The sequence below is a fragment of the Phaseolus vulgaris genome, chromosome 3, assembly GCF_051622355.1.
Source record: "Phaseolus vulgaris cultivar YP4 chromosome 3, ASM5162235v1, whole genome shotgun sequence".
NCBI classification, from domain to species: Eukaryota; Viridiplantae; Streptophyta; class Magnoliopsida; order Fabales; family Fabaceae; genus Phaseolus; species Phaseolus vulgaris.
The window spans coordinates 11,822,433-11,848,021 of NC_143500.1; the positions used below are offsets into that span (position 1 = coordinate 11,822,433).

A 25,589-nucleotide genomic window follows, 5' to 3' on the forward strand; every position below is an offset into this window, starting at 1 on the left:
ATCAATTGAGCCAAAAGTTATCTTATTTTTATGAAAAATTAATTAATTAATTGTCATTGTTTTAATATATGCAGATGACGGGGAAGATTATAATTATGAAAAAATGGATAAAGGTTCTACTAAGGTGGCATCCAATGTTATTGAAATGGAAGAATGTCAATAATGTTTATGTTTAATGTTTTGAATTAATGTTTATGTTTAATGTTTTGGAATTAGGTATTTTTAATGTTTTGGAAGTGGAAGAATAGTGATATTTGATATTTATCTTAATGTTTTGATGTTTGACTATATTTGAAAAGGAAGGAAAAAAAATTAGGTTTGATAATAACAAATATATAGGTTTAATTTGACAATTTTTTAATAACAAAATGTAAAAAAATAAATATTTAATTTTTAAAAAAAAGAACGCGGGCTGGCCCGCAAACCTGCGGGCCAGCTCTTATGCGGGGCGGGTCGGGAATTTTAGCCCGCAATAACTTTGCGGGGCGGGCCAACCCGTCCCGCATTTTTGCGGGCCAATGCGGGGCGGGCTGGCCCGCTTTGCCATCCCTAAAAAAAATAGATTTCTAAATTAATTTTTATTATTGTTAAATAGTTTGGTATCTAATTAGCAACCAAAGTTTTAGAGACCAAATTTAGAAACTAAATAATTGGTAGTTAAAACATTGGTTTCTAATTAGATACCAATTTAGAAACTATTTAACAATAATAGAAACTAATTTAGAATTTTTTTTTTTAAAGTTTCTAATATGATCTCTAATTTAAGTTATTATTGTAACTAATTATTTTGGTCTCTAAAGATTTGTTTCTATTTCATGATTTTCTTATAGTGTTACTAAATTGAGTGTTGTACCCTATACTTATTGAATTTAGTGTTTTATTAAATGTTTTATAAATTACTTTATACAATTTACTATAATATCAAGATGTTTAATTTTAGACATTTTAATAATGTAAGTTGATTACTCTGTTTGATTTTAAAATTATGTGAGTCTTATAAATTTAAATATGTCTTCCTTAATTCATGGAGATTTTTTCTTGAATATGTTAAATGGAGAAAAAAGTATTTTATGTACTTGGTTGAAGGAGGATCAATTTCATTCTCTTAAAAAATCAATCATGGGCACATTCCATCAATGTCCCTAAAATATAGAAATTAAATTTTTAATTTTAAAATTACCTTTTCAAATTTCAAAAACTAACTAATATTATCTTTAATTTTATGATTTTTTTTAAACCACATAGGTCAATGTGACATAACTACGTTAATGAAAAATAAACCATAAAATATAATAGTGCACATAACATAATGTTGAAATATCTTAAGCATTGATTATATCATTATACCATCATTAAGGATAGACTAATATGAGTCTTAGCAGTTTTATATCATTAAATCGACATAATTCATTCCAAGTACTACAATATTAGTTTTCTACTTAATATGACCTATAAATGAAAGGCCCACGATGGTCCAACAATAATGTCTTAGTCAAAGATAAATCTTGTTATATCAACATAACTCATTATGTATATATAATAACTACTTCACTAAAACAGGATGCATTAAATATTAGAAACAGTAATCTAATGAGCTTAGAGTGTAAATACATAAAGAACATAAACTCAATCATAATGTCAACAAGGGTTTCTAGTTACACCCATTCTTTCAACATGTTCATTAAATGTCCTTGGTGGTAGACCTTTTGTCAAAGGATTTGCAACCATAAGATTGGTGCTAATATGTTCAATTGACACCCTTTGTTTTTTAACTTCTTCTTTAACGGCAAGGTATTTCAATTTCATGTTCTTAGCACCCTTTGAATACTTGTTGTTTTTATAAAAGAAGACTGTTGTGATATAATCACAATAAATTTTCAACGGTTTGACAATACTATCAACAATTTCAAGTCCTGAAATAAAGCCTTGCAGCCATAATCCCTAAACAGTGGCCTCAAAACATGCCACAAACTCAACTTCCATAGTGGATGCAACAATGACAAATTGTTTCGCACTCTTCCATTAGATTACTCCTCCAACTAAAAGAAACAAATAGCCAAATGTAAATTTTCTTGTATCCACACATCTAGCATAATCTGAATCTGAATATCCTATCACCTCAAGGTGATCAAATCTCCAATAAATGAACAGTAAATTTTTGTTCCTTGCAAATATCTCAATACTTTCTTTGCAACTTTTCAATGATCTAATCCTGGATTACTTTGATACTTGCCTAACATTCCAACAACAAAACTGATGTATGGTCTGGTACAAGTTTGATCATACATCAAACTGCCAATGACATATACATAAGGAATTTGTTCAATTTCGTTGTGTTCCAACTCATTATTTGGACATTGCATAAGACTAAACTTATCCCCTTTCTAAATTGGAACGACACTTGTAGAGCATTTTTTCATCTAAAATCTCTCTAGAACTTTATTAATATATGCTTTCTGAGATATGTGATCTATCACGAATAATTTCAATTCCAATCACATAGGATGCCTCACACATATCTTTCATTTCAAAGTTTTTTTAGAGAAATTTCTTGGTCTCATGTAATAAGCCAATATCATTAGCAGCAAGCAAAATATCATTAACATACAAAATTAGAATTATAAACCTGCTCCCACTGACCTTTAGATATATACATCGATCAACAATATTTTCCGTAAATCCAAAGGAAGTGATAGTATCATTAAACTTAAGATACCATTGTCGGGAAGCTTGTGTAAGTCCATATATTGACTTCTTAAGCTTACGCACTGTGTGTTCCTTTCCTTTAATTTCAAAACCTTCAGGTTGATCCATATAGACTTCTTCCTCTAAATTCCCATTCATAAAAGTGATTTTCACATCCATTTGATAAAGCTCTAAATCATACTGAGCTACCAATGTCATGATAATTCTAAATGAAATTCTTTTTAGAATCTGGAGAAAATGTCTCTTTGTAATCAACATCATCTATTAGAGTGAAACCTTCAGCAACAAGTTTAACCGTGTCTTTCAACATTGCCCTTAGAGTTACGTTTGGTCTTAAAAACTCACTTACACCCAACTCCTTTACATCCTTCGGACAATTCAACAAGGTCCAAAACTTCATTTTGATTCATTAATTTCAACTTTTCTTTCATGGTATCTAACCACTTAATAGAATTATTTCTTCATATTTTATATTTAAAACTTTTATACCTTCTCTATTTGTGTTGAAGTTAGTAAGTTGTCCGACTATTATTGTTAGTGTTGGGTTCTTCTTTTAATTAATAATATCACATTTTTTTAATTAGTAATATTGTTATCATTGTTCCTTTTTAATCTAACTTCTTGAAAGAACACTCATTAAATAATTAATAAAAATTAATTTTAAAGATAAAAAATAATCAACTATATTTCATGATTCTAAGTTAATTCTATATACTATCACGAATATCAATGACTCATATTTGTCAAATTGCTCATGATACTCTCTTTCAGCCTTTACAATGCACTTCTTAGTTCAACTCTTACCTTGACAATGGACTAGGGTTATTAACTTATAATCCAAAATCTAATCATAAACTCTATTCCATGATTTTAAGTTCATTCTATATCGGACTCAGTCAAAATTTACTTATTTATGTTATCTTTATTAAGAACTAAGTCTACTAAAATTACTATGTCAAAGACCTATTATTTAGTACATTGGAAAACTGTATTAACACACTTATAAGGAATATTGCATATGTTCATCTCGTCACTTAAAACTTACTACATTATTATGTGCTTCAATTGGAAAACATCAATTTCTTTTCGAGATCATACTTTGGATAACAATGACATTTATAGAGCATGTAGTCAACTTTGGAACACTTTGAATATTGTAGTAATCTAACAATAAAGAATAAGTTACTTAGTCACGCACTTAGTCTTAATATGTTTGTATCGTATACATTTTCGCTAATTCTTTAAGATGATCTTATGCTTCATTTATGAGAAGTAACATCTTTAAAATTATAATGGATATCAAAGCAAAATCCCTAGTTCATTCATCCATTGCACATATATAACATTTAAATTTATTTAAGTTACTAATCAAAAGTTTTATCTAACTTTTTTTTTCTTAAGCCAAATTAAACATTTTTAGATAAAATTGACTCTCTATTTTTAAATACATCCATTACATTTTGTATTAATTAATTACTTCATCTTACATTTATTAATTACTTCATCTTGAATTTATATTCTTAAATTTATGTATATTTTATATAATATTTACAAAATTTAAATACGTATTTTTTTACTATTTCTTACTCAATTATTATTTTTCTACATGTTTTTAAATTTTTATAAACTTTTTAAGATAACTTCTTTTAAATAATTTCAAAATTAAACACTTCATCAATTTAATAAATTTAATTTAACTAATTTATATCATAATTTCAAAAATAAAATATTTATGACAATATATAATTCAAATAAATTTAAAATAAATAATTTTTAACATAATAAAATATTTTATATAACATTTAAATAATTTAAATACGTATTTTCTTTAACTCAATTTTTTTTTTTTTAAAGTCTTCTTAAACATTTTTAGATAATTTCTTTAAATAATTTAAAAATCAAACACTTAATTAAAATCAAACGCTTCCTTTTCATAGCCTTAAACAAACGAGGCCTAACAGTTGTATGGTGAACAACTCATTTAGAATTGTCAACTCATATTTAAAAAAAGGTCAATTATGGTTAGTGTCAAAATTAGTAAATATAGATCTAAAGTTACAATTCCATGCTTTGGAATGTGTGATAATCCATTGCACGCTTTCAACCACTTGAATCCGAATAGATCATACGGTTATGCACGTAACGTGGCAATCTCTTGAATCAGTGCGAGACCACGTGTCAGTTTTCGGTAACCACAACAAACCAACCAACCGTCATTCAGCCACGAATGGATCACGACGTGAAGCTCGCTCAAACCTAACAACATGCACTGCCACCAACTTTTTGTTAGTATTTCATACATCTTCAAACAACTTTCCCTCTTCTCTATTATATAAACAACATCGTATATCAGTTTCGTTACAAACATACATACATACTTTCGATCGATGTCAGCGTTGATTAGGTCACCGACAATGAGATGGGCACTGCTGCTGGTGTTGGCGTGCGTGTTGTGTGGGATTCCGTACGGGGAATTGGTCGGGGAGAAGACGGTGATCGCCGACGCGAAGACGAACCAGGAGGTGCAGGATTTGGGACGATTCGCGGTGGATGAGCGTAATCGGAAGTTGAAGGAGAGCGGGGCAATGAGGCCGGTGGTGGCGTTTGTGACAGTGCTGGAAGCGCAGAAGCAAGTGGTGTCTGGGACCAAGTATTATCTCAAGATATCAACAAATCAGAATGAGGCAAGAGAATCTGTAATATACGATTCCGTTGTGGTAGTGAAAGGATCGTCCAAAGAGCTTCAAATCTTTACTGTTTCACAATAAACAAAAATAAATATGCTAGTCGATCAACAATAAAACTTGTGAAATAAATATAAAAATGCTATCTATGTATAATTGGAAATTTCCATTTCCTACACATTAATGCTTTTTTAGTGATAGCCATATCATATAAAGATTTGTCTTTTTTATTATATGATACATGTAAATTAAGTGTAAACTAACTATAGATTCATTGTTAGCAGTTTTTTTTTTACTTATTATTAAACAAATGCTTTTGAAATAATTTAAATATAGTTAGATATAATTATTATACTTGTATTAATAATTTTACTTGTTATTAAAAAGTATTTTTGAAATGATTTAAATACTTAATTTTAAATAAATAGTTTCTACATTTATATTAATATTTTGATTTCTGACTAACGAAATATTCTTATGATCATTTTTTTACTTTACATAATCACTAAAAATAACTTTAATGGGAAACACGTCATATAACATAATTGATAATATCGATTTAGACAATTACTAGTAATGAATGTTAAATTTTAAATTAAATAAATGAGAAGTTAAAAAAATTTATATTACAAGACAAGATATTCTACTTTATACTTACTAAATTGAGTGTTGTACCTTATACTTATTGAATTTAGTGTTTTATTAAATGTTTTATAAATTACTTTATACGATTTACTATAATATCAAGATGACAATTAATATTTTAAACTTTTTAATAATGTTATTTATTAATCTGTTTGATTTTAGAGAATTTTGTTTGATTTTAGAATTATGTTAGAGTTTTATAAATTTAAATATGTGTACCTTAATTCATGAAGATTTCTTCTTGAATATGTTAAATGGAGAAAAAAAGTATTTTATGTACTTGGTTGAAAAAAAGTATTTTATGTACTTGGTTGAAGGAGGATTAATTTCATTTTCTTAAAAAATCAATCATGCACCTCCCATCAATGTCCCTAAAATATAGAAATTAAATTTTTAATTTTAAAACTACGTTTTTAAATTTCAAAAACTAACTAATATTATCTTTTATTTTATGATTTTCTTTTAAACTACATATATGTCACGTAGGTCATATATGCATATTTTACATTATTCCACTTGGTCAATGTGGCATAACTACGTTAATGAAAATAAACCACAAAATATAATGGTGCACATAATATAAGGTTATTGATTATATCATTATATCATCATTAAGTATAGATTAATATGAGTCTTAGCGGTTTTATGTCATTAAATCGACATAATTCCTTCCAAGTAGTGCAATATTAGTTTTCTACTTAATATGACCTATAAATGAAAGACCCACGATGGTCCAACAATAATGTCTTAGTCAAAGACAAATCTTGTTATATCAACATAACTCATTATGTATATATAACAAATACTTCACTAAAACAAGATGCATTAAATATCAGAAACAGTAATCTACTTAGCTTAGAGTGCCAATACATAAAGAACATAAACTCAATCATAATGTCAACAAGGGTTTTTAGTTACACCCATTCTTTCAACATGATCATTAAATGTCCTTGGTGGTAGACCTTTTGTCAAAGGATTTGCAACCATAAGATTGGTGCTAATATGTTCAATTGACACCCTTTGTTGTTTAACTTCTTCTTTAACGACAAGGTATTTCAATTCCATGTTCTTAGCACCCTTTGAATACTTGTTGTTTTTAGAAAAGAAGACTGTTGTGATATTATCAAAATAAATTTTCAATGGCTTGACAATACTATCGACAATTTCAAGTCCTGAAATAAAGTTTTGCAGCCATAATTGGCCTCAAAACATGCCATAAACTCAGTCTTCATAGTGGATGCAACAATGACAGATTGTTTCGCACTCTTCCATGAGATTGCTCCTCCAACTAAAAGAAACAAATAGTCAAATGTAGATTTTCTTGTATCCACACATCCAGCATAATTTGAATCTGAATATCCTATCACCTCAAGGTGATCAAATCTCCAATAAATGAGCATATAAATTTTTGTTCCTTGTAAATATCTCAATACTTTCTTTGTAGCTTTCCAATAATCTAATCCTGGATTACTTTGATAGTTGCCTAACATTCCAACAACAAAATTGATATCTGGTCTGGTACAAGTTTGATCATACATCAAGTTGTCAATGACATATACATAAGGAATTTGTTCCATTTCCTTATGTTCCAACTCATTATTTGGACATTGCATAAAACTAAACTTATCCCCTTTCTAAATTGGAACGACACTTGCAGAGCATTTTTCCATCTTAAATCTCTCTAGAACTTTATTAATATATGCTTTCTGAGATATGTGATCTATCATTTCAATTCCAATCACATAGGATGCCTCACACATATCTTTCATTTCAAAGTTTTTTTAGAGAAATTTCTTGGTCTCATGTAATAAGCCAAGATCATTAGCAGCAAGCAAAATATCATCAACATACAAAATTAGAACTATAAACCTGCTCCCACTGACCTTGAGATATATACATCGATCAACAATATTTTCCGTAAATCGAAAGGAAGTGATAGTATCATTAAACTTAAGATACCATTGTCGGGAAGCTTGTTTAAGTCCATATATTGACTTCTTAAGCTTACACACCGTGTGTTCCTTTCCTTTAATTTCAAAACCTTCAGATTGATCCATATAGACTTCTTCCTCTAAATTCCCATTCATAAAAGTGATTTTCACATCCATTTGATAAAGCTCTAAATCATACTGAGCTACCAATGTCATGATAATTCTAAATGAAATTCTTTTTAGAATCTGGAGAAAATGTCTCTTTGTAATCAACATCATCTATTAGAGTGAAAACCTTTAGCAACAAGTTTAACCGTGTCTTTCAACATTGCCCTTAGAGTTACGTTTGGTCTTAAAAATCCACTTACACCCAACTCCTTTACATCCTTCATACAATTCAACAAGGTCCCAAACTTCATTATGATCCATTGATTTCAACTCTTCTTTCATGGTATCTAACCACTTAATAGAATTATTGCTTCATATTTTATATTTAAAAATTTTATAGCTTCTCTATTTATGTTGAAGTTATTAAGTTGTCCAATTATTGTTAGTGTTGGGTTCTTCTTTTAATTAGTAATATCACATTTTTTTAATTAATAATATTGTTATCATTGTTCTTTTTAATCCAACTTCTTGAAAGAACACTCACTAAATATTAAATAAAAATTAATTTTAAAGATAAAAAATAATAATCATTAAATAAAAATTAATTTTAAATATATATAAAAAATTAATTATACGATAAAAAATAAAAATTATTAAATAAAAAATAATTTTAAATATAAAAAATAATTAGTTAATATATTAAATAATTATATATTATTTTATAAATTAAAAAATTATTAATATTTAAATTAATTTTTATTATTAATAAAAAATTACAAATTAATTTCTAAATTACTATTAATTATTAATATTTTAGTTATTAATTATTTTAGATTTTAAAAGTAGTTTGTAACTAAAAAATTTGGTAATTAATGTTAAATATCAATCAAAATTATCTTAGATATTTAATAATTTTTTAATTTATAAAATAGTATATAATTTAATTAATATAATAATTAATTGCTTTTATTTTAAAATTATTTTATATTTAATTATTGTTTTATAGTACATGCCAAAAAAATTAATCCGTCTTCAAGAATTTTGATTCAAGTTCATCAAGGTATGTAATCGATTCCAAGCTGAAAACCATTGCCTTCAATAGAATTTAATCTAATATGCGCTTTTTTCTAACTTGATGTTTTAGTATCGAGCCCTCTTATGCTAAAGACGTCAAGTTCTTCCCTTATCTTCTACAACTATGCTAATACTTCATTTTTTTTTAATCATCCTCATTTCAAAAGTCTTTCTATAAGTGAAAAAACTTTATTTAGTTAAATTATTCTCGAATTTACCAAAAATCAAGCATTTCTCTTTACCTTTATGGGAATAATATTTATGCACTAAGGAATATTTTATCTTTCTCTTTACCTTTATGTGAATACCTATTTATGCACCAAGGAATATTTTATCTACTGTTCAACATGGTAAAAAACAAATGGCATAAATTTAGGAATAATTTGATTAAAGCTACACAAATTCCTCCTATATAATACTGAAGCAAAACTTGAGAAGGTAACTACTGTCAACATTATAAAATTGTAAAATTTGAGAATTTTTATCAAGAAATTTCGGACCCACAAAATATATAATACTATTATGAGAGTTTCAGTTTCTCTATGTACCGATAAGGTTAATGAAAATACTAGCCTTAGAGAAATTATAAACCCATTAGGTAGAACACGTTTAGAAATATATTGTCCAAAGAACTTACACACTTTTCTTTTAGCATTTTCTTCAGTGGATCATGTTATTAAGAGATACACTTGAAAGAGAGCATGAGAGCATCAAATGATCATCAAGTTTATATGATAGACGATGATGTCCGTTAGAAGATCTTTAAAGAGAAGTCTTCATATTTAATATTTTGATTCTATATATTGTTAAAATGATTGTTATATGTTTTCAATTTATTTTGATATCAAGAATTAATTTATATTTATTTTGATATCAAGAATTAATTGATAAAGTTTTAAATCAAAATGAATAGTTGAAATTGAGAAAGAAAATTGTTTGCAAAATTTATTTTAATTAAAGGGCACAAATAATTTTATGAAAATAAATTGTGCTTGAATATTTCATAGAAGAAATATATTTTCGAAGTGTTTTCAATTTGATTTTAAATGTAGTTATGTCTAATTGATAATCAAGTCAGATTTCAAAAAATAAAGCATATAATTGAGTATGTGTTAAAGACTCTTTTGAAATATATTTTCGAACAGGATTGAAACCAAGAGAACGATCGAATCACTCTTCGATCGGTCGATCCTATGCTCCTTCCTTTCAGTTGAACTCTCATACTCGCTTTTCGCTCCTCCTCCTAGCTAGCTCGGGTCTCGGATGGTACCTGCAAAGATACTTCGACGTTCAAATGAGAATTCGGTATTTGACACTCGGTGCTATTAATATTGGGTGATGACGTACCTAATTCTTGGAATCTATGTTTATTTATATGATTATCATATATCCTTTGTTATTGGGTTGGATTAGGGAGTTGGGTCATGCTTAGGAGTGCATTACCTAGTGCTTGATCACTAATTAGTCTTGTTAATTATATTTAGGCGTAAAGGTTTTGGCCATGTCGGTCGGTTTAGACCGAGTGCCGAGTCAGGGTTTCGATCGTACAGATCGTACCAATACACTTGCCACCAAGCTCGAGGATGTTTAATTTGAAAAGTCTGAGGTTGTCGTGATGGTTGGGCTTCCGGAGTTGAGACGTGACGTTGGCAGCGCCGAATATGTGATGAGACCCATAATGATGACTTAGGTTTTTTGACGTCATTTGTCGTGAACCATTGAATCGAGGAGATCCAACGGTTGATATGAGAGTGACGCTTCGTCTTTCGGCCTCTTCAAAGGCCATAATTAGTGCAATTCAAAGAAATTCATTGATGGTTATGTTGTGAAAAAGTAGCTTTGAAAATAGTAACGACTAATATTATAATGATAATAAATCATGATTTTAGGCCTAGATAATGTAGGTTAAAATTAGAGGAAAAACAAAAAAATGAAAAATTCATGATGGGTCTGGTCTCGAGGTTTTATGAATGAGAAAATTATTCTACATATACATTCGGGCAATTGCTTCCACCCGATCAATTTTTACTCGCACTCAATGAAAATTTTAAAATCTCATTATGCTCTTTTCACACATTTGTCTATGGATGGTCATATCCGGAAATGAGTAATGAGTTTTGGATTTTCATATCCGGAATGGTGTGTTGTAAATGGTGCTGAGGATTGAAATTCGGAACTCATTTATGTTTGCTTACGGATCTTGACATCCAGAAGGTCATTTATGTTGTCTAAATAAGCTTCCGGATGGTGAAATCCAAAATTGACATATTAGTTCTGGATTTGTATATCCATTTGAATTACGGATATGAATATCCGGAAGGCAAAAATTTAAAATTATTAAGGACAAAATAGACATTTCATGTGAGTGTGCGAGAAGGTTTGAAAAAAAAATCATGTTTCATGAGAAAATGAAATTCAGGTATACTTGAGAAGACGGTTTCTTCTTCTTCTTGCACCTCCATATATTTTTTTGTCACCCTATATAAAATATAAAAATATTTTTTTTATCTTTCTTGTGTTCTATATTTTGGATTACATAATCTTGAAGAGGATTTGGAAATAGCTTATGGATTATATAATCCAAAATATATTTTTATAAATGGTATTCTGAATTATATAATTCAGAAGTTAGAGTAGTTTTTGGATTATGTAATCCAGACATGCATTTAAAAAAAGATTTCCGGATTACATAATTTGGAAGCTAATCTCATATTAGAAAAGACTTTTAGATTATACAATCCATAAACTAATTATGTATTTTAAAAAAAACTTCCAAATTATATAATTCAGAAGTTAATTACGAATTTAAAAAAAAAACTTTCAAATTATATAATTCGAAATATTAAATAAACACATTTTTTTAAAATACCAATTTTTTTTTTATGTGAGAGAATAACATATTAATATGGAAATGGAGACGCTGGAAGAAACACTCAGTTGACAATACTCAATAAACTCTAAGATAGATTGACCCAAGAGAATTTCAAATAAAAAAAAATTCACAAAGTAATTATTGAAAGACGTGAACCAAGAAGCACTTAAAAAGACATTGTCTGTAACAGCGCTTTTTTTTAAAAAAAGCAGCAGCCCCGTCACACAGATTCTTTCTTTCTCTCTCTCCCTCCATATGCTTTTCTCTCCCTCTCTCCTAATTTTCTCTTCCAAACTTCATCTTTTTTATAATCTGATCATACCACGCTGTAGCTGAGGAGTTAAGGAACATTTCTACCCGATCAGATTTCTAAACAGAGCCCGTAAATCTTGAAGCTTATCCAGATTGTGGGAAATAAAATTCTAGAAGTTGCTTGGAAAGCAAGCAATTGAGGTAAGGGAAGCTAAATTTAATTTTTTTATAGCACCCTAGGATAGAAGATCTGAATGCGGAAGGGACGTGGTCCCAATATTGAATTTCTCTTGCAGGGGTGTTATTTGTTTATATATTGTGTGTTTGTTTATATATTATTTAAACTTTATAAATATTATATTTTGATAGTTTGAGAGTTAAATATTGTTTTTGACGTTGGAAAAGTTCTGGAATGATATGAATTTTTAAATGTTATGTGATTGAATGATATGTATTATATGCGAATGATGTAAATTGTATGAAAGTGATGTCATACATTTGGGATAATGTATGAGTTGTTGTTTGATGGTACATTAAGTATGAAAAGCCTATGTTTAACGGAGATCCTCTGGCTTCACTATGATCTAAGTCATGTAGACTAAGATATTAGGTGGTGAAAAGCTGAGAGGGAGTTCATACACACCGGGTCCCACTGTAGACACTCGGTATTGGATGTTTGAACTAGCCTCAAGACTTAGTTAAAAGTTTCTAATAAGATGTTTGACAAAGTTGTTTTCCTGAAATCTTGTTTGTGTTCGAGTCAAGTTAATTGTTATGAATAAAGATGAAAGTATTAAGAATGAAAAGAATCTTGATAGAGTGGTGAGGGTGCACACTCATGACTAGATCAAGATTATTTTCTATCTTAATTCTAAGTAGCTAGAGTACATTTTAGGGATAAGTTTTGATTGGTTTTTCCTTGTTTCGTATGATTATTTCTTTGAAGTTAATTTGTCTTAAAGATGTAGTTGAAAATTTTTAGTAATTTCTAATCCAATTCTTTATGTGCTTAGAAGATGGCACGTAGACCACCTACTCCTCCTCCACCAGTAGATATGCCCAACTTAGTTCGGGCAATAGAGATGATGGCAACAACCTTGCAACAACAGAGTGCTACTATGGCACAACAGCATCAGGCCGCCCTTCATCAATTAGAAACAGCTAGATTAGCAGCAGAAGCATCTCAACTTCATCAACAACCCCATACCTTTAGTCTGGAGGATTTTTTGAGACACAATCCACCCAAATTTAATGGCAAGGTAAATCCAGATGGAGCAAACCAGTGAGTGAGAGGCATAAAAAGAATCTTTGAAGCTACTCAATGCCCTGAAGAGAGAAAGTTATCTTATGTCATCTATATGCTTATTGAAGAAGCTGAGTTTTGGTGGATAGGCATGAAGCAAATGATGGAAGACAAAGGAGAAGATACCACTTGGGAGAACTTCAAAGTAAGATTCCTAGAGGAGTATTTTCCTGATAGTGTCAGGTATGCAAAAGAAAATGAATTCATGCAGCTGGAACAAGGAAATCTTTCAGTCACTGAATATGCTACTAGGTTCAAACACCTAGCTAGATTCTACACCTAGACCATGACCGAGGCTTGGAGATGTAGAAAATTTGAGTTTGGATTGAAGCAAGAACTTAAAGAAATGGTGATTCCTATGTCCATTAGAGATTTCCCTGCTCTAGTGGAGAAAGCAAAAGTAGTGGAGAGTTTGAAAAATAGTAGCAGACTTGCTAAGCCTCAAGTGGGAGGACCTTCTAGAAGCACACCCAAATATGAAGATAAAAAGAAGCCTTATTCCAGACCTCAATCCTTCAGGAGTGGAGGGCCTACTTCTCTGTTGCTACCAAATGTCAAATGTTTTAGATGTGGTGGGGAACACATAGTTAAATTTTGTCCTCATCCAGTGCCAAATGTTACATGTGATAGATGCCATAGATATGGTCATGCTACGAAGGACTGTCGTGCCAGACTTCCAGTCCCAAATATTACTGGAGTACATCAGAATAATAATCACAAACCCAGAGCTACTGGTAGAGTTTTTGCCATTAGTGGAGCTAAAGCTTCGAAGTCTGATAGCCTTGTTAGAGGTATTTGTTCTATCCTTGGAACACAATTATCTGTATTGTTTGATTCTAGGGCAACCCATTCTTTTATATCTTTTGATTGTGCTAAGAAAGTTAAGTTGTCAGTCCGAGAGTTAGAATTTAAGTTGGTGGTATCTACACCAATAGAAGGTATTATAGTAACTTCTTCCATGTGTGCTGAGTGTCTAGTAATTATAGATGGGCAGAGATACAAGATCAACATGATTTATATACCTCTAAAAGATTTGGAGGTTATTTTGGGAATGAATTGGTTGTCTGCTAATGATATCCTTATAGATTATGGTCGGAAGAAGTTAATTTTCCCTAAATTAGAAGGAATGCAGGTTATCTCAGCTCATCAGTTTGAGAGAGAGATACAAGAAGGTGCAAGATGTTTATGCTTTTGGCTTATTCTATAGTTACAGATAAAGTACAAAAAGAGATGTTTGTAGTTCAGGAGTTTATGGATGTATTCCATGATGAGATTTCTGGTCTTCCACCAAAGAGAGAGATAGAGTTTGCAATTGACTTGATTCCTGGAGCAGGCCTAGTGTCAATCTCTCCATACCGAATGACACCAACGGAGTTAGCGGAATTGAAGAAACAACTAGAAGACTTATTAAAGAAACAATTCATTCGACCTAGTGTTTCTCCATGGGGAGCTCCAGTGCTATTAGTGAAGAAGAAAGATGGTTTGTCACGTTTATGCATAGATTATAGACAATTAAACAAGTTAACAATAAAGAATAAATATTCTCTTCCTAGAATTGATGATCTGATGGATCAGTTGCATGGGGCAGTTTTCTTTTCTAAAATAGATTTGTGCTCAGGTTATCACCAAATTTCAGTGAAAGCGGAAGATGTTCAGAAGCCTGCTTTTAGATCAAGGTATGGTCACTATGAATTTCTGGTCATGCCATTTGGTGTGACCAATGCTCCAACTATCTTCATGGATTATATGAATCGGATATTCAAACCTTTTCTTGATAAGTTTGTGGTAGTGTTCATAGATAATGTCTTGATCTATTCTCGTACAAGGGAAGAACATGCAGAACATCTTAGAACTGTCCTAAACATTTTGAGATAAAAACAGTTATATGCTAAACTTTCAAAATGTGACTTTTGGATGTCAGAAATACAGTTTTTAGGACATTTCATCTCTGCACAGGGAATATCAGTAGATCCTTCTAAAGTGGAGATTGTACTTCAGTGGGAACGTCCTAAAATAGTTACAGAAATTAGAAGCTTCGTCGGGTTAGCAGGATATTACAGGATATTTATAGAAGGCTTTTCTAAAATAGTGGCTCCTTTGACCCAATTGACTAGAAAGGATCATCCTTTTGCATGGACTGAACAATGTGAGAAAAGCTTTGAAGAGTTGAAAAGAAGGTTGACTAATGCTCCTGTATTGACAATCCCTGATACCAATCAGTCTTTTGAAGTTTTTTGTGATGCTTCCTATCAGGGATTGGGTTGTGTTTTGATGCAGAATAAGAAAGTTGTTGCCTACGCTTCTCGTCAGTTAAAGGTGCATGAAAGAAATTATCCAACTCATGATCTAGAATTGGCAGCAGTTGTCTTTGCTTTAAAAATATGGAGACATTTTCTTTACGGAGTTAGTTTTAATGTGTTCAGTGATCATAAAAGCTTGAAGTATTTGTTTGATTAGAAGGAGTTAAATATGAGGCAGAGGAGATGGATTGAATTTTTAAAAGACTATGATTTCCAGCTAATATATCATCCTGGAAAAGCAAATGTTGTTGTAGATGCGTTGAGTCGTAAAAAGATACAAATGTCGTCGCTTATGATTAGAGAGCTAGCATTGATTGAAGATTTCAGGAGTATGAATTTGGAGGTTTCCATGTCTTCAAATTGCATTAGTTGTAATACACTTGTTATAACTAATGAATTTCTGGAGAAGGTGAAGGAGAAGCAGTTGGAAGATTCAAAATTGAAGAACATCATGGGCTTATTAAATACTGACAAAGCTAAAGACTTCTCTTTAGGAGTGGATGGTATTTTGAGATTCAAAAATAGAATATGCATACCAGAGGATAATGAACTAAAGCAAACAGTGTTATCTGAAGGTCATAAAAACAAACTCAGTTTACATCCAGGAATGACCAAGATGTATCAAGATGTCAAGAAGTCTTATTGGTGGCATGACATGAAGAATGATGTAGCTAAGTTTGTAGTTGCTTGCTTGACTTGTCAGAAATCAAAGATTGAACATCAATGACCTGGAGGCATGTTAACTCAGTAAGACATTCCAGTGTGGAAGTGGGATAGTATCTCAATGGATTTGGTTACCCACTTACCACATACTTTGCGGTAGCATGACTCTGTTTGGGTCATAGTGGACAGGATGACAAAGACGACACACTTCCTACCTATAGACTTGAGAATCTCTATCCAGAAGTTAGCCCAGATTTACATAGATGAAATAGTCAGATTGCATGGTGTACCCTCCAGCATAGTTTCAGATAGAGATCCCAGATTCACCTCTAGATTCTGGCAAACACTTCAAGAAGCTTTGGGGACTAAACTCAGACTTAGTTTAGCGTACCATCCTCAAACTGATGGACAATCAGAGAGAACTATCCAGTCCTTAGAAGATTTGCTTAGGACTTGTGTGTTAGATCATTTGGGCAGTTGGGATGAAATTCTACCTTTGGTAGAGTTCACTTACAATAACAGTTACCAAGCTAGCATAGGAATGACTCCTTTCGAGGCATTGTACGGAAGAAAGTGTAGGACACCTCTGTGTTGGTTTCAGGATGGTGAGAGTGTGTTAATTGGACTAGAATTAATACAACAAACCAATGAGAAAGTCAAAATGATTCAAGAAAGATTGAAAACATCTCTCAGCAGGCAAAAGTCTTATGCAGATCAAAGAAGAAGACCTTTAGAATTCTCTGCGGGCGAGCATGTCTTTTTGAGAGTTACACCGTTCACTGGTGTAGGAAGAGCACTCAAATCCAAGAAAATGACTTCTAAGTTCATAGGACCTTATCAAATTCTCAGGAGAATAGGCCTTGTGGCTTACGAAATTGCTTTGCCTCCTCCTTTAGCTAACATTCACAATATTTTCCATGTATCTCAGCTAAGAAAGTATGTACCCGATCCTAGCCACATTTTAGAGTCTGATTTCATCCAGGTGAAAGAAAATCTGTCATTTGAAGTGAGACCAATCAGAATTTTAGATTCACAAGTGAAACAACTTCGTGGAAGAAGTATTCCCATGGTGAAAGTATTGTGGGATCTCATCTCTGGAGATTCCACTTGGGAAATTGAAGAGGAGATACGAGCATCATACCTTAACCTCTTTCTTGGTAAGTTCATTTTCGAGGACGAAAATTTTTGTAGTTGGAGATAATGTAACAGCGCTTTTTTTTAAAAAAAGCAGCAGCCCCGTCACACACATTCTTTCTTTCTCTCTCTCCCTCCATATGCTTTTCTCTCCCTCTCTCCTAATTTTCTCTCCCAAACTTCATCTTTTTTAGAATCTGATCATACCATGCTGTAGCTGAGGAGTTAAGGAACATTTCTACCCGATCAGATTTCTAAACAGAGCCCGTAAATCTTGAAGCTTATCCAGACTGTGGGAAATAAAATTCTAGAAGTTGCTTGGAAAGCAAGCAATTGAGGTAAGGGAAGCTAAATTTAATTTTATTATAGCACCCTAAGATAGAAGATCTGAATGCGGAAGGGACGTGGTCCCAATATTGAATTTCTCTTGTAGGGGTGTTATTTGTTTATATATTATTTAAACTTTATAAATATTATATTTTGATAGTTTGAGAGTTAAATATTGTTTTTGACGTTGGAAAAGTTCTGGAATGATATGAATTTTTAAATGTTATGTGATTGAATGATATGTATTATATGCGGATGATGTAAATTGTATGAAAATGATGTCATACATTTGGGATAATGTATGAGTTGTTGTTTGATGGTACGTTAAGTATGAAAAGCCTATGTTTAACGGAGATCCTCTGGCTTCACTATGATCTAAGTCATGTAGACTAAGATATTAGGTGGTGAGAAGCTGAGAGGGAGTTCATACACACCGGGTCCCACTGTAGACACTCGGTATTGGATGTTTGAACTTACCCTGATCCTTTCTATTGGATTCGCTGGTAATCTTTGGGTCAGGTGTTAGTCTCTGGTAGGGGCATACTTAATGAGTCTTCCGGAAGACGAAGTGGGATTGAAATGAAATCCAATGATTGTGATTGAAAATAGATCCATGTGTGGTCTATATGAATGATGGAATTGGTATTGGAATTTTACATGAAATTACTAAAGAAATGTTTATGAATTATTAGTCTAAATTGGTTCTATTTCCATGAATTATGTTATGGATTTTCTTTGCATTAGCTTACCCTTGCTTTTCTTGCTGGTTTTGAACTGCGATGATTGTACTACGTACACAAGCAGATGATCTTACAGGTGTCGGAGGGTGTTGATTTTGAAACCTGTATTGTAAATATTTATATTTCTATAAATCCTAATCATGTATTAGGAATGTTTTGAAAAACTCCAAGTTTGTAAAGAAACTGGAAGAACTTTTATTATAATAATTATATGTAAATTATGGGATATTACATTGTCGATGGAAAGAAGATCATGATACACATTAGTAACAATTGAACAACATTAACTCAAAATAAGTTATGGAAGTTTTTATTTTTTTCAATATGTTAATTGTCATTCTTTGCAGGACGTAGTAAGCACTTTGAAATTTAAGAATAAAATTTTAAAACACTTATTTTTGTAAAAACCTCTTGACCATGGGACTATCAATTAAATTGTTTATCTTAGAATATATCTCTTTAATCTTCTATTGCTTATTTAATTTACTTAGAGTCTTCCCTTTAGTTTCTTTACTGTCATATACTTTTATTCATATTTTTTTAAGTGAAACACTCATAGTAAAGGTTTATTTATTACATAATATTTTTTTGGTTACTGTACAAAATTAAAAATGATAAAATGTGTTTCTTTTTATTGAAAATTAAATTATTTACGTTGATATAAATTTAATAATTATTTTTTAAAATTCAAATATTTATATAATCTCAGGATATTTGTTTAAGAATATTTTAACTAAGTAATCATCAATTGAAAGTTTTATAAATTGTTAGTACTTATTTAAGAATCGTTTTTATCGCAAACATATATACAATAAAACTGTTGCTTAGACCACAATCTGGGATTTGATAAAAAAAATTATTAATAGATTTTATATATAAAGTGTCATTGTTTTGACATTTGTCATACATTCATCTAATGATGCTCATATCTATTAGATCTTACAAGGATACGGTTGAATGATTACGTGAACGAGTCCTTCTTGAATATATGGACAATTTTCCTTAGATTAGTCATATTGAATAGTTATAGTTATTTCTTTTATCCTTGAGCATTAAAAACATGAAAAAAAAATTATAATCGACAATGATGAACAAAAAAAAATTATTACTATTATTATATACAAATATTTAAGATTTCAATAAATAAAAGTATAATTTCCTTTCAAAATACTATTAATATGTTAATATGTTGTACTTTGTCATAGTTTTGTCTTTAGAAAGCATATTGAAGAGGTAAGTGTTTTTAAACTATCATTAACTTATTCTTAAGGGATTTGAGATTATATTGACATACCGGAACATAATTTATAATAGTATTTAAGATTTAAATAAATTAACTAATAAATATTTTTTGGAAATATTTCTTAAAATAAATTAAATAAATTAATATAAATTATTCTCCATTAGTTTCTACTTTATTTGAAATTTGATTAATGATATATAAAAATGAGCATATGGAAAGTTAAAACTACCGTTTCATATTGTTTAATACAATTAAACTTGTTACTAAAATATTAGTATATTTTATTTTTTTTAATATATTTTTTAAATTTTGCAATAAATATTATTAATATAAATATTATTTATATACTTTATTTATTTTAATATTTTTTTATTTAGATTTAGATATTATTTAAATACATTTAAATTTAAGATTAAAATAATTTGATATAAAAATGAAGAAAATGGATATAAGAGAATTTTAAGTTATAAAAACAAATAAAATGATGAGAGATACTCAGTTTTAACACTATAAAATAAAGCAAAATGATTTTAGATATTTTACTTGAAAAATAAAATATGTACGAAGAAATATTTTCTGTATAGTTATAGATACATAATAATTTATTTTCTCATTATATATACAGCAAATATAAATTTTTATAGCATTATAATACTTAATGTCATACTATTTAACATTGATGCATTCTAATTTAATGTAAAAATGAATATAAATATTTAGTATTTGAGTTACATTACATTTTTTTGTTTTACAACATAAAAATTAACACTACAAAAAAATCCTTTAATAAAATCCAATTTTAGAAAAAAATAATAATTAGTTGCTACAATGACTAAACTAAAGACCATTTTAAAGACTAAAAAAATTATTAATTTATAGATTAGTTTATATTATTGATAAATAGTTTCTAAATTGATATCTAATTAGCTACCAAAGTTTTAACTATCCTTTAGAATTTAAATTTGGTAACAAAAACTTTTATAACTAACTAGATACCAATTTAAAAATTATTTATCAATAATATAAACTAATTTAGAAGCTAATAATTTTTTTAATTTTTAAAATTATCTCTTATTTAGTCATTATAACAACTAATTATTATTTTTCTCTAAAATTAATTTATATTTAATGATTTTTTTTAGTGTAATGACATATTGATCACAAAAATATATATATATATATATATATATATATATATATATATATATATATATTTGAGGCAAGGAGGGTTCCTTCAATGTAGACACCATACAGGAGTGGTGTTGGGAGAGGTCGACGGAAGGGATGAGTTGGAGATGATGGAGGGTTTGGGCGGAGAAGCGGTGTTTGGTGAGGTAGGGGTGGAAAGAGTGTTTTCCCCTCTAGATGATTGTAATCTAGTTGAAGTAAGGGTAGAGCAGGGTGACTATATGGTTCAGAATACGATGGGGAGGTCTACTGCTATCTTAAAGCCACATAGTGCTTTTGAGAATGATGACAAAAATTTTAGGCTGAAAAATGATGGTTTTGAGGCAGCTAAAATTTGGTGTCATGGTAAGGAAATGGGGTATACTCGGTCTGATCGGGAAGACGTTGTTATCCGCAATCTACTTTCTTTAGAGAGTCGGAACGGCTGCAAGTTGAGGAATGAAAGGGGGAAGTCCAAGGTTCTTAGATGATGAAGATAATTAGTATAAATATAAGAGGGATAGGAGGTAACATCAAAAGAAATTATCTAAGAAATTTGATTAGTAAGGAGGAGGCGAATATGGTGTGTATACAAGAGACAAAATGCACTAAGTTAAGTAAGGAGAGTATTTTTCTTATGTGGGGATCTAATGAAGTTGATTGGGTTGAAAACGGAGCAAGCAATAGTGCCGGTGGGATTTTTACAGTATGGAGAAAAAGTTGCTTTCAGATGTCCAGGTTTATTAATGGTAGGAATTTTTCTATTATTGAGGGGCTTTGGAAGGTCGGGTTGGGGGTTCTTGTCACAATCGTGAATGTATATTGCCCTAGTTCGTTGCGGGAGAAGATGTTGGTTTGGGAAGAGATTAGTGTTCACAGGTTGACACAATTATCTAAGGCTTGGTGTGTTATGGGGGATTTTAACTCTATCAGAAGAAAAGAGGAGAGGAAGAGTTTGGTGTCAATATCCGAGTATAGTAGGGAAATAAAAGGCTTTAATGCCTTTATTGAGAAAGCTGAATATGTAGATATGTCGTTGACTAGTAGAAAGTTTATGTGGTATAAACCAAACGGGTTAGTGAAGAGCAGGATTGACAGTTTTCTAGTGTCAAAGGAATGGTGCGATGTTTGGCCGCATTGTAAACAGTTCGTTCATAGTAGATCTGTTTCTTATCATTGTGCAATAATTCCTAAAGATGAGTATGTTGATTGGGGCCCGAAACTGTTTAGGAGTTTGGATGTTTGGCAAAGTGATAGTAGGTTTAAGGTGTTCCTAAGAGAAAGATGGCCTAGCTATGAGGTGCAAGGTGGGGGAATGTACATTTTCAAAGAAAAACTGAAAAAACTTAAAGTGGATTTAAAAGTTTGGAATAAAGAGATATTTGGGAATGTGAATCAACTGGGTGAAGGGTTGCAAAAGAGGATTAACGAGTTGGATATAAAAGATGAAGAAAATGAGCTTGATATGTACGAAAGGGAGGAAAGAAGGTCTCTCTTAGCAGATCTTAACAAAAATCTTTTCAAGCAAGAGGCGATTTAGAAACAAAAAGCAAGACAAAAGTGGTTGAAGCAAGGCGATCTCAATACGAAGTTTTTCCATACATCAGTTAAATGGAGGAGGGCTAAGAACGAGTTACATGGAGTCTTAGAGAATGGTCAGTGGTGTGAGAATAAGGATGAGGAAAAAAACAAGGTAAGAGAATTCTTTGAAGCCAGATTCGTTAGAAATGAAGAGCTTCCGCTCAAGCTAGACAACGTCAAATCTATCTCTATCTCCGGAGAAGATAACCAGATGTTGGTAGGTGTTTTTTCAGAAGAAAAAATTAGGGAAGCAGTGTGGAGTTGTGATAGTTCAAAAATTCTTGGGCCAGATGGTTTTAATATGGGTTTCATAAAGTTTTGTTGGGATTTCATTAAGATGGACATTATGGCGGCAGTGAAAGATTTCGAGGATAACGATAAATGGCCTAGGGGGTCAAATGCGTCTTTCTTATGTTTGATTCCTAAAGTTGAAAATCCACAACAGCTTGGTGAGTTTAGACCTATTTCGCTGGTTGGATGTCTGTATAAAATAATTTCAAAAGCGTTGTCTTTACGGTTGAAAAAGGTTATTAGTAAGGTCATTGATGTCTGGCAGTCTGCTTTTCTTGAAGGAAGTGGTTTGCTAGATAGCGTGTTAGTAGCCAATGAAGTTTTGGATGAGGTGAAGAGAAAGAAGAAAAAGGGCATATTCTTTAAGGTGGATTTTGAAAAGGCATATGACTCTAAGAGGTGGGAGTTCATTTACTATATGTTAGAAAGGGTCGGATTCTGTAGTAGATAGATTCATTGGATTAAGGGGTGTCTAGAGTCGGCTTCAGTGTCAGTTCTTGTGAATGGTAGTCCGACTAAGGAATTTCTGCCAAAAAAGGGACTCAGGAAGGGTGACCCGCTAGCTCCGTTTTTGTTCCTTATTGCAGCTGAAGGTTTGGCGGGAGTGTCAAGGATGGCAGTTGAGAAGAATATGATTGATAGCTTGGAAATTGGAGGGAAAAAAGTGAAGGTAAACATGTTGCAATATGCCGATGATACCATATTCTTTTGTGAAGCAAACATCAAAAGTGTCTTTAATATAAAAGTAGCTTTAAATTGTTTTGAACTCTCTTTTGGCCTTAAGGTGAACTTCTCGAAGAGCAAGATTGGTGGCGTGGGGGTCGATTAGATAATGATTCATCGTTTTACGGCTATTCTAAATTGTGAAGTGATGGTAACTCCTTTTGTTTACTTGGGAATGCAGGTAGGAGGGTGCCATAAGAGATGGGTGTTCTAGGTTGGGGTGGTTGACAGTCTGAGGAGTAGATTAAGCAGGTGGAAAGGTAGGTTCTTGTCAATGGTAGAGAGAATTTGCCTGATTAAGTCGATACTTTCCTCTATTCCGTTGTTTTATATGTCCTTATTCAAAATACCCTTTGCGGTAGCAACTGAGATAGTGAGATTACAAAGGGATTTTTTATAGGGGTGGGGATATGATGGAAGAAAGGTTGCTTGGGTTTCTTGGAAAAAGGTGTGTGAACCACATGAGACCGGTGGTCTTGGCATCATTGACTTAAGGGTTTTTAATTTTGGCGTTGCTTGGTAAATGGATTTGGCGATTGGGATCTGATAAGGGCGGTTTGTGGAAGGAGATTCTTAAGTCTAAGTACGGGGGGTGGAGAGTTTTGAGAAAGGGAGGGAAAAGTAGTAAGGACTCTCTTTGGTGGAGAGATCTGAAGGAGGTTTGGAGTTCGGAGGGTTGGGGTCGGAATTTTGAAGATGCTATCAAGTGGAGGAGTGGTACAGGGAAGGAAATTGTTTTCTGAGAAGACAATTGGGTGAGCAACGGAGCTTTGAAGGAAGTTTTCCCGAGGTTGTTTTCCTTGAGTTTGTCAAAAGAATCTAAGGTGGTCGAGCTTGGGGTGTGGAATAATGGGCAATGGGCTTGGACATTCGCCTGGAGAAGGAGTCTTTTTGAATGGAAGAAGCAATTGGAGTGCTAGTTCTCACAGGTAGTACAAGGTGTGTGTTTGGACTTGGAAAAGGAGGATAGCTGGGTTTGGAAGGATGGGGAGGGGTTATCATATACAGTTAATTATGCCTATAATCGTCTTAGGAGGGGTCGGGAAGGAGAGAATGTCATTGTGTTTAAACAGCTTTGGAGATGTAAAGCTCTGCCTTCTGCACTTGTTACTTCCTGGAGGGTGCTGGAAAATAAGCTAGTTACTAGGGTTAACTTGGAAAAGCGCGGGATTGCAGTTGAAAATCCTTTATGTAGTATTTGTAGGGTGGAGGTGGAATCAAATAACCATTTGTTTTTTGAGTGCAAATTTGCTTGGCTAGTGTGGAGTCGTTGTTTTGCATGGCTTGGAGTGTAGTTTGTGTCCCATAATGATCCACTGCTAAATTTTTCTCAGTTTAGATTGTGTAATGCGTCTGCTTTAGCAAGTGAGATGTGGGGAGTGATTAAGATTGCAATGGTAAGTGAGTTGTGGAAGCATAGAAACAATGTAATCTTTAATGGGGGAGTTGTCGATGGTTTAGAAGTGGTTGCCTTGGTTCAAGTGAAGACTTGGTCTTGGACTATGTCCAAGTCTCTCTCTGGTTTGTTCTTCTTTTCCGAGTGGTGTCTCGAACCTTTGGTCTGTATGGTTTCTTGAATTATTTTTTAGCTCAGATTGTATGGGTTGAGTTAGGATTGATTAGTAATTCTAGGCGTCTAGCAGTGTGAGTGTTGAAATGGAGTGTCTTAGGTATTTTATGTTTGTATAAGGGTTGAACCACCCCTGAAGTGATTCACATTTATTTATTTTTTATTGCCGATAAAAAAAACATATATATTTCCTATGTAACATTAAAAATGTTGAACAAATATCTTATATTCATATCCTTATAAAAAATAATAATAAATTATACATATATCTTTCT

The 25,589-nt window shown here is 31.5% G+C and overlaps 2 protein-coding genes and 1 pseudogene across 2 annotated transcripts; 2 read left to right on the forward strand and 1 right to left on the reverse strand.

Annotated features, from left to right (window-relative positions):
• Nucleotides 1-5,120: 5,120 nt before the first annotated feature.
• LOC137839081 (cysteine proteinase inhibitor 10) lies at nucleotides 5,121-5,474 on the forward strand. Its single transcript, XM_068648209.1, has one exon. The coding sequence runs from the start codon at nucleotides 5,121-5,123 to the stop codon at nucleotides 5,472-5,474; it is 354 nt and encodes a 117-aa protein (XP_068504310.1).
• A 1,697-nt stretch (nucleotides 5,475-7,171) lies between these two features.
• On the reverse strand, nucleotides 7,172-7,612 carry LOC137839082 (secreted RxLR effector protein 161 pseudogene; annotated as a pseudogene).
• A 14,117-nt stretch (nucleotides 7,613-21,729) lies between these two features.
• LOC137839083 (uncharacterized) lies at nucleotides 21,730-22,689 on the forward strand. The gene has a single exon (XM_068648212.2). The coding sequence runs from the start codon at nucleotides 21,730-21,732 to the stop codon at nucleotides 22,687-22,689; it is 960 nt and encodes a 319-aa protein (XP_068504313.2).
• Nucleotides 22,690-25,589: the final 2,900 nt, after the last annotated feature.

Coding starts and splice junctions, on each gene's coding strand:
- LOC137839081 (XM_068648209.1), top strand. CDS start 5,121: ATGAGATGGGCACTGCTGCTGGTGTTGGCGTGCGTGTTGTGTGGGATT.
- LOC137839083 (XM_068648212.2), top strand. CDS start 21,730: ATGGTGTGTATACAAGAGACAAAATGCACTAAGTTAAGTAAGGAGAGT.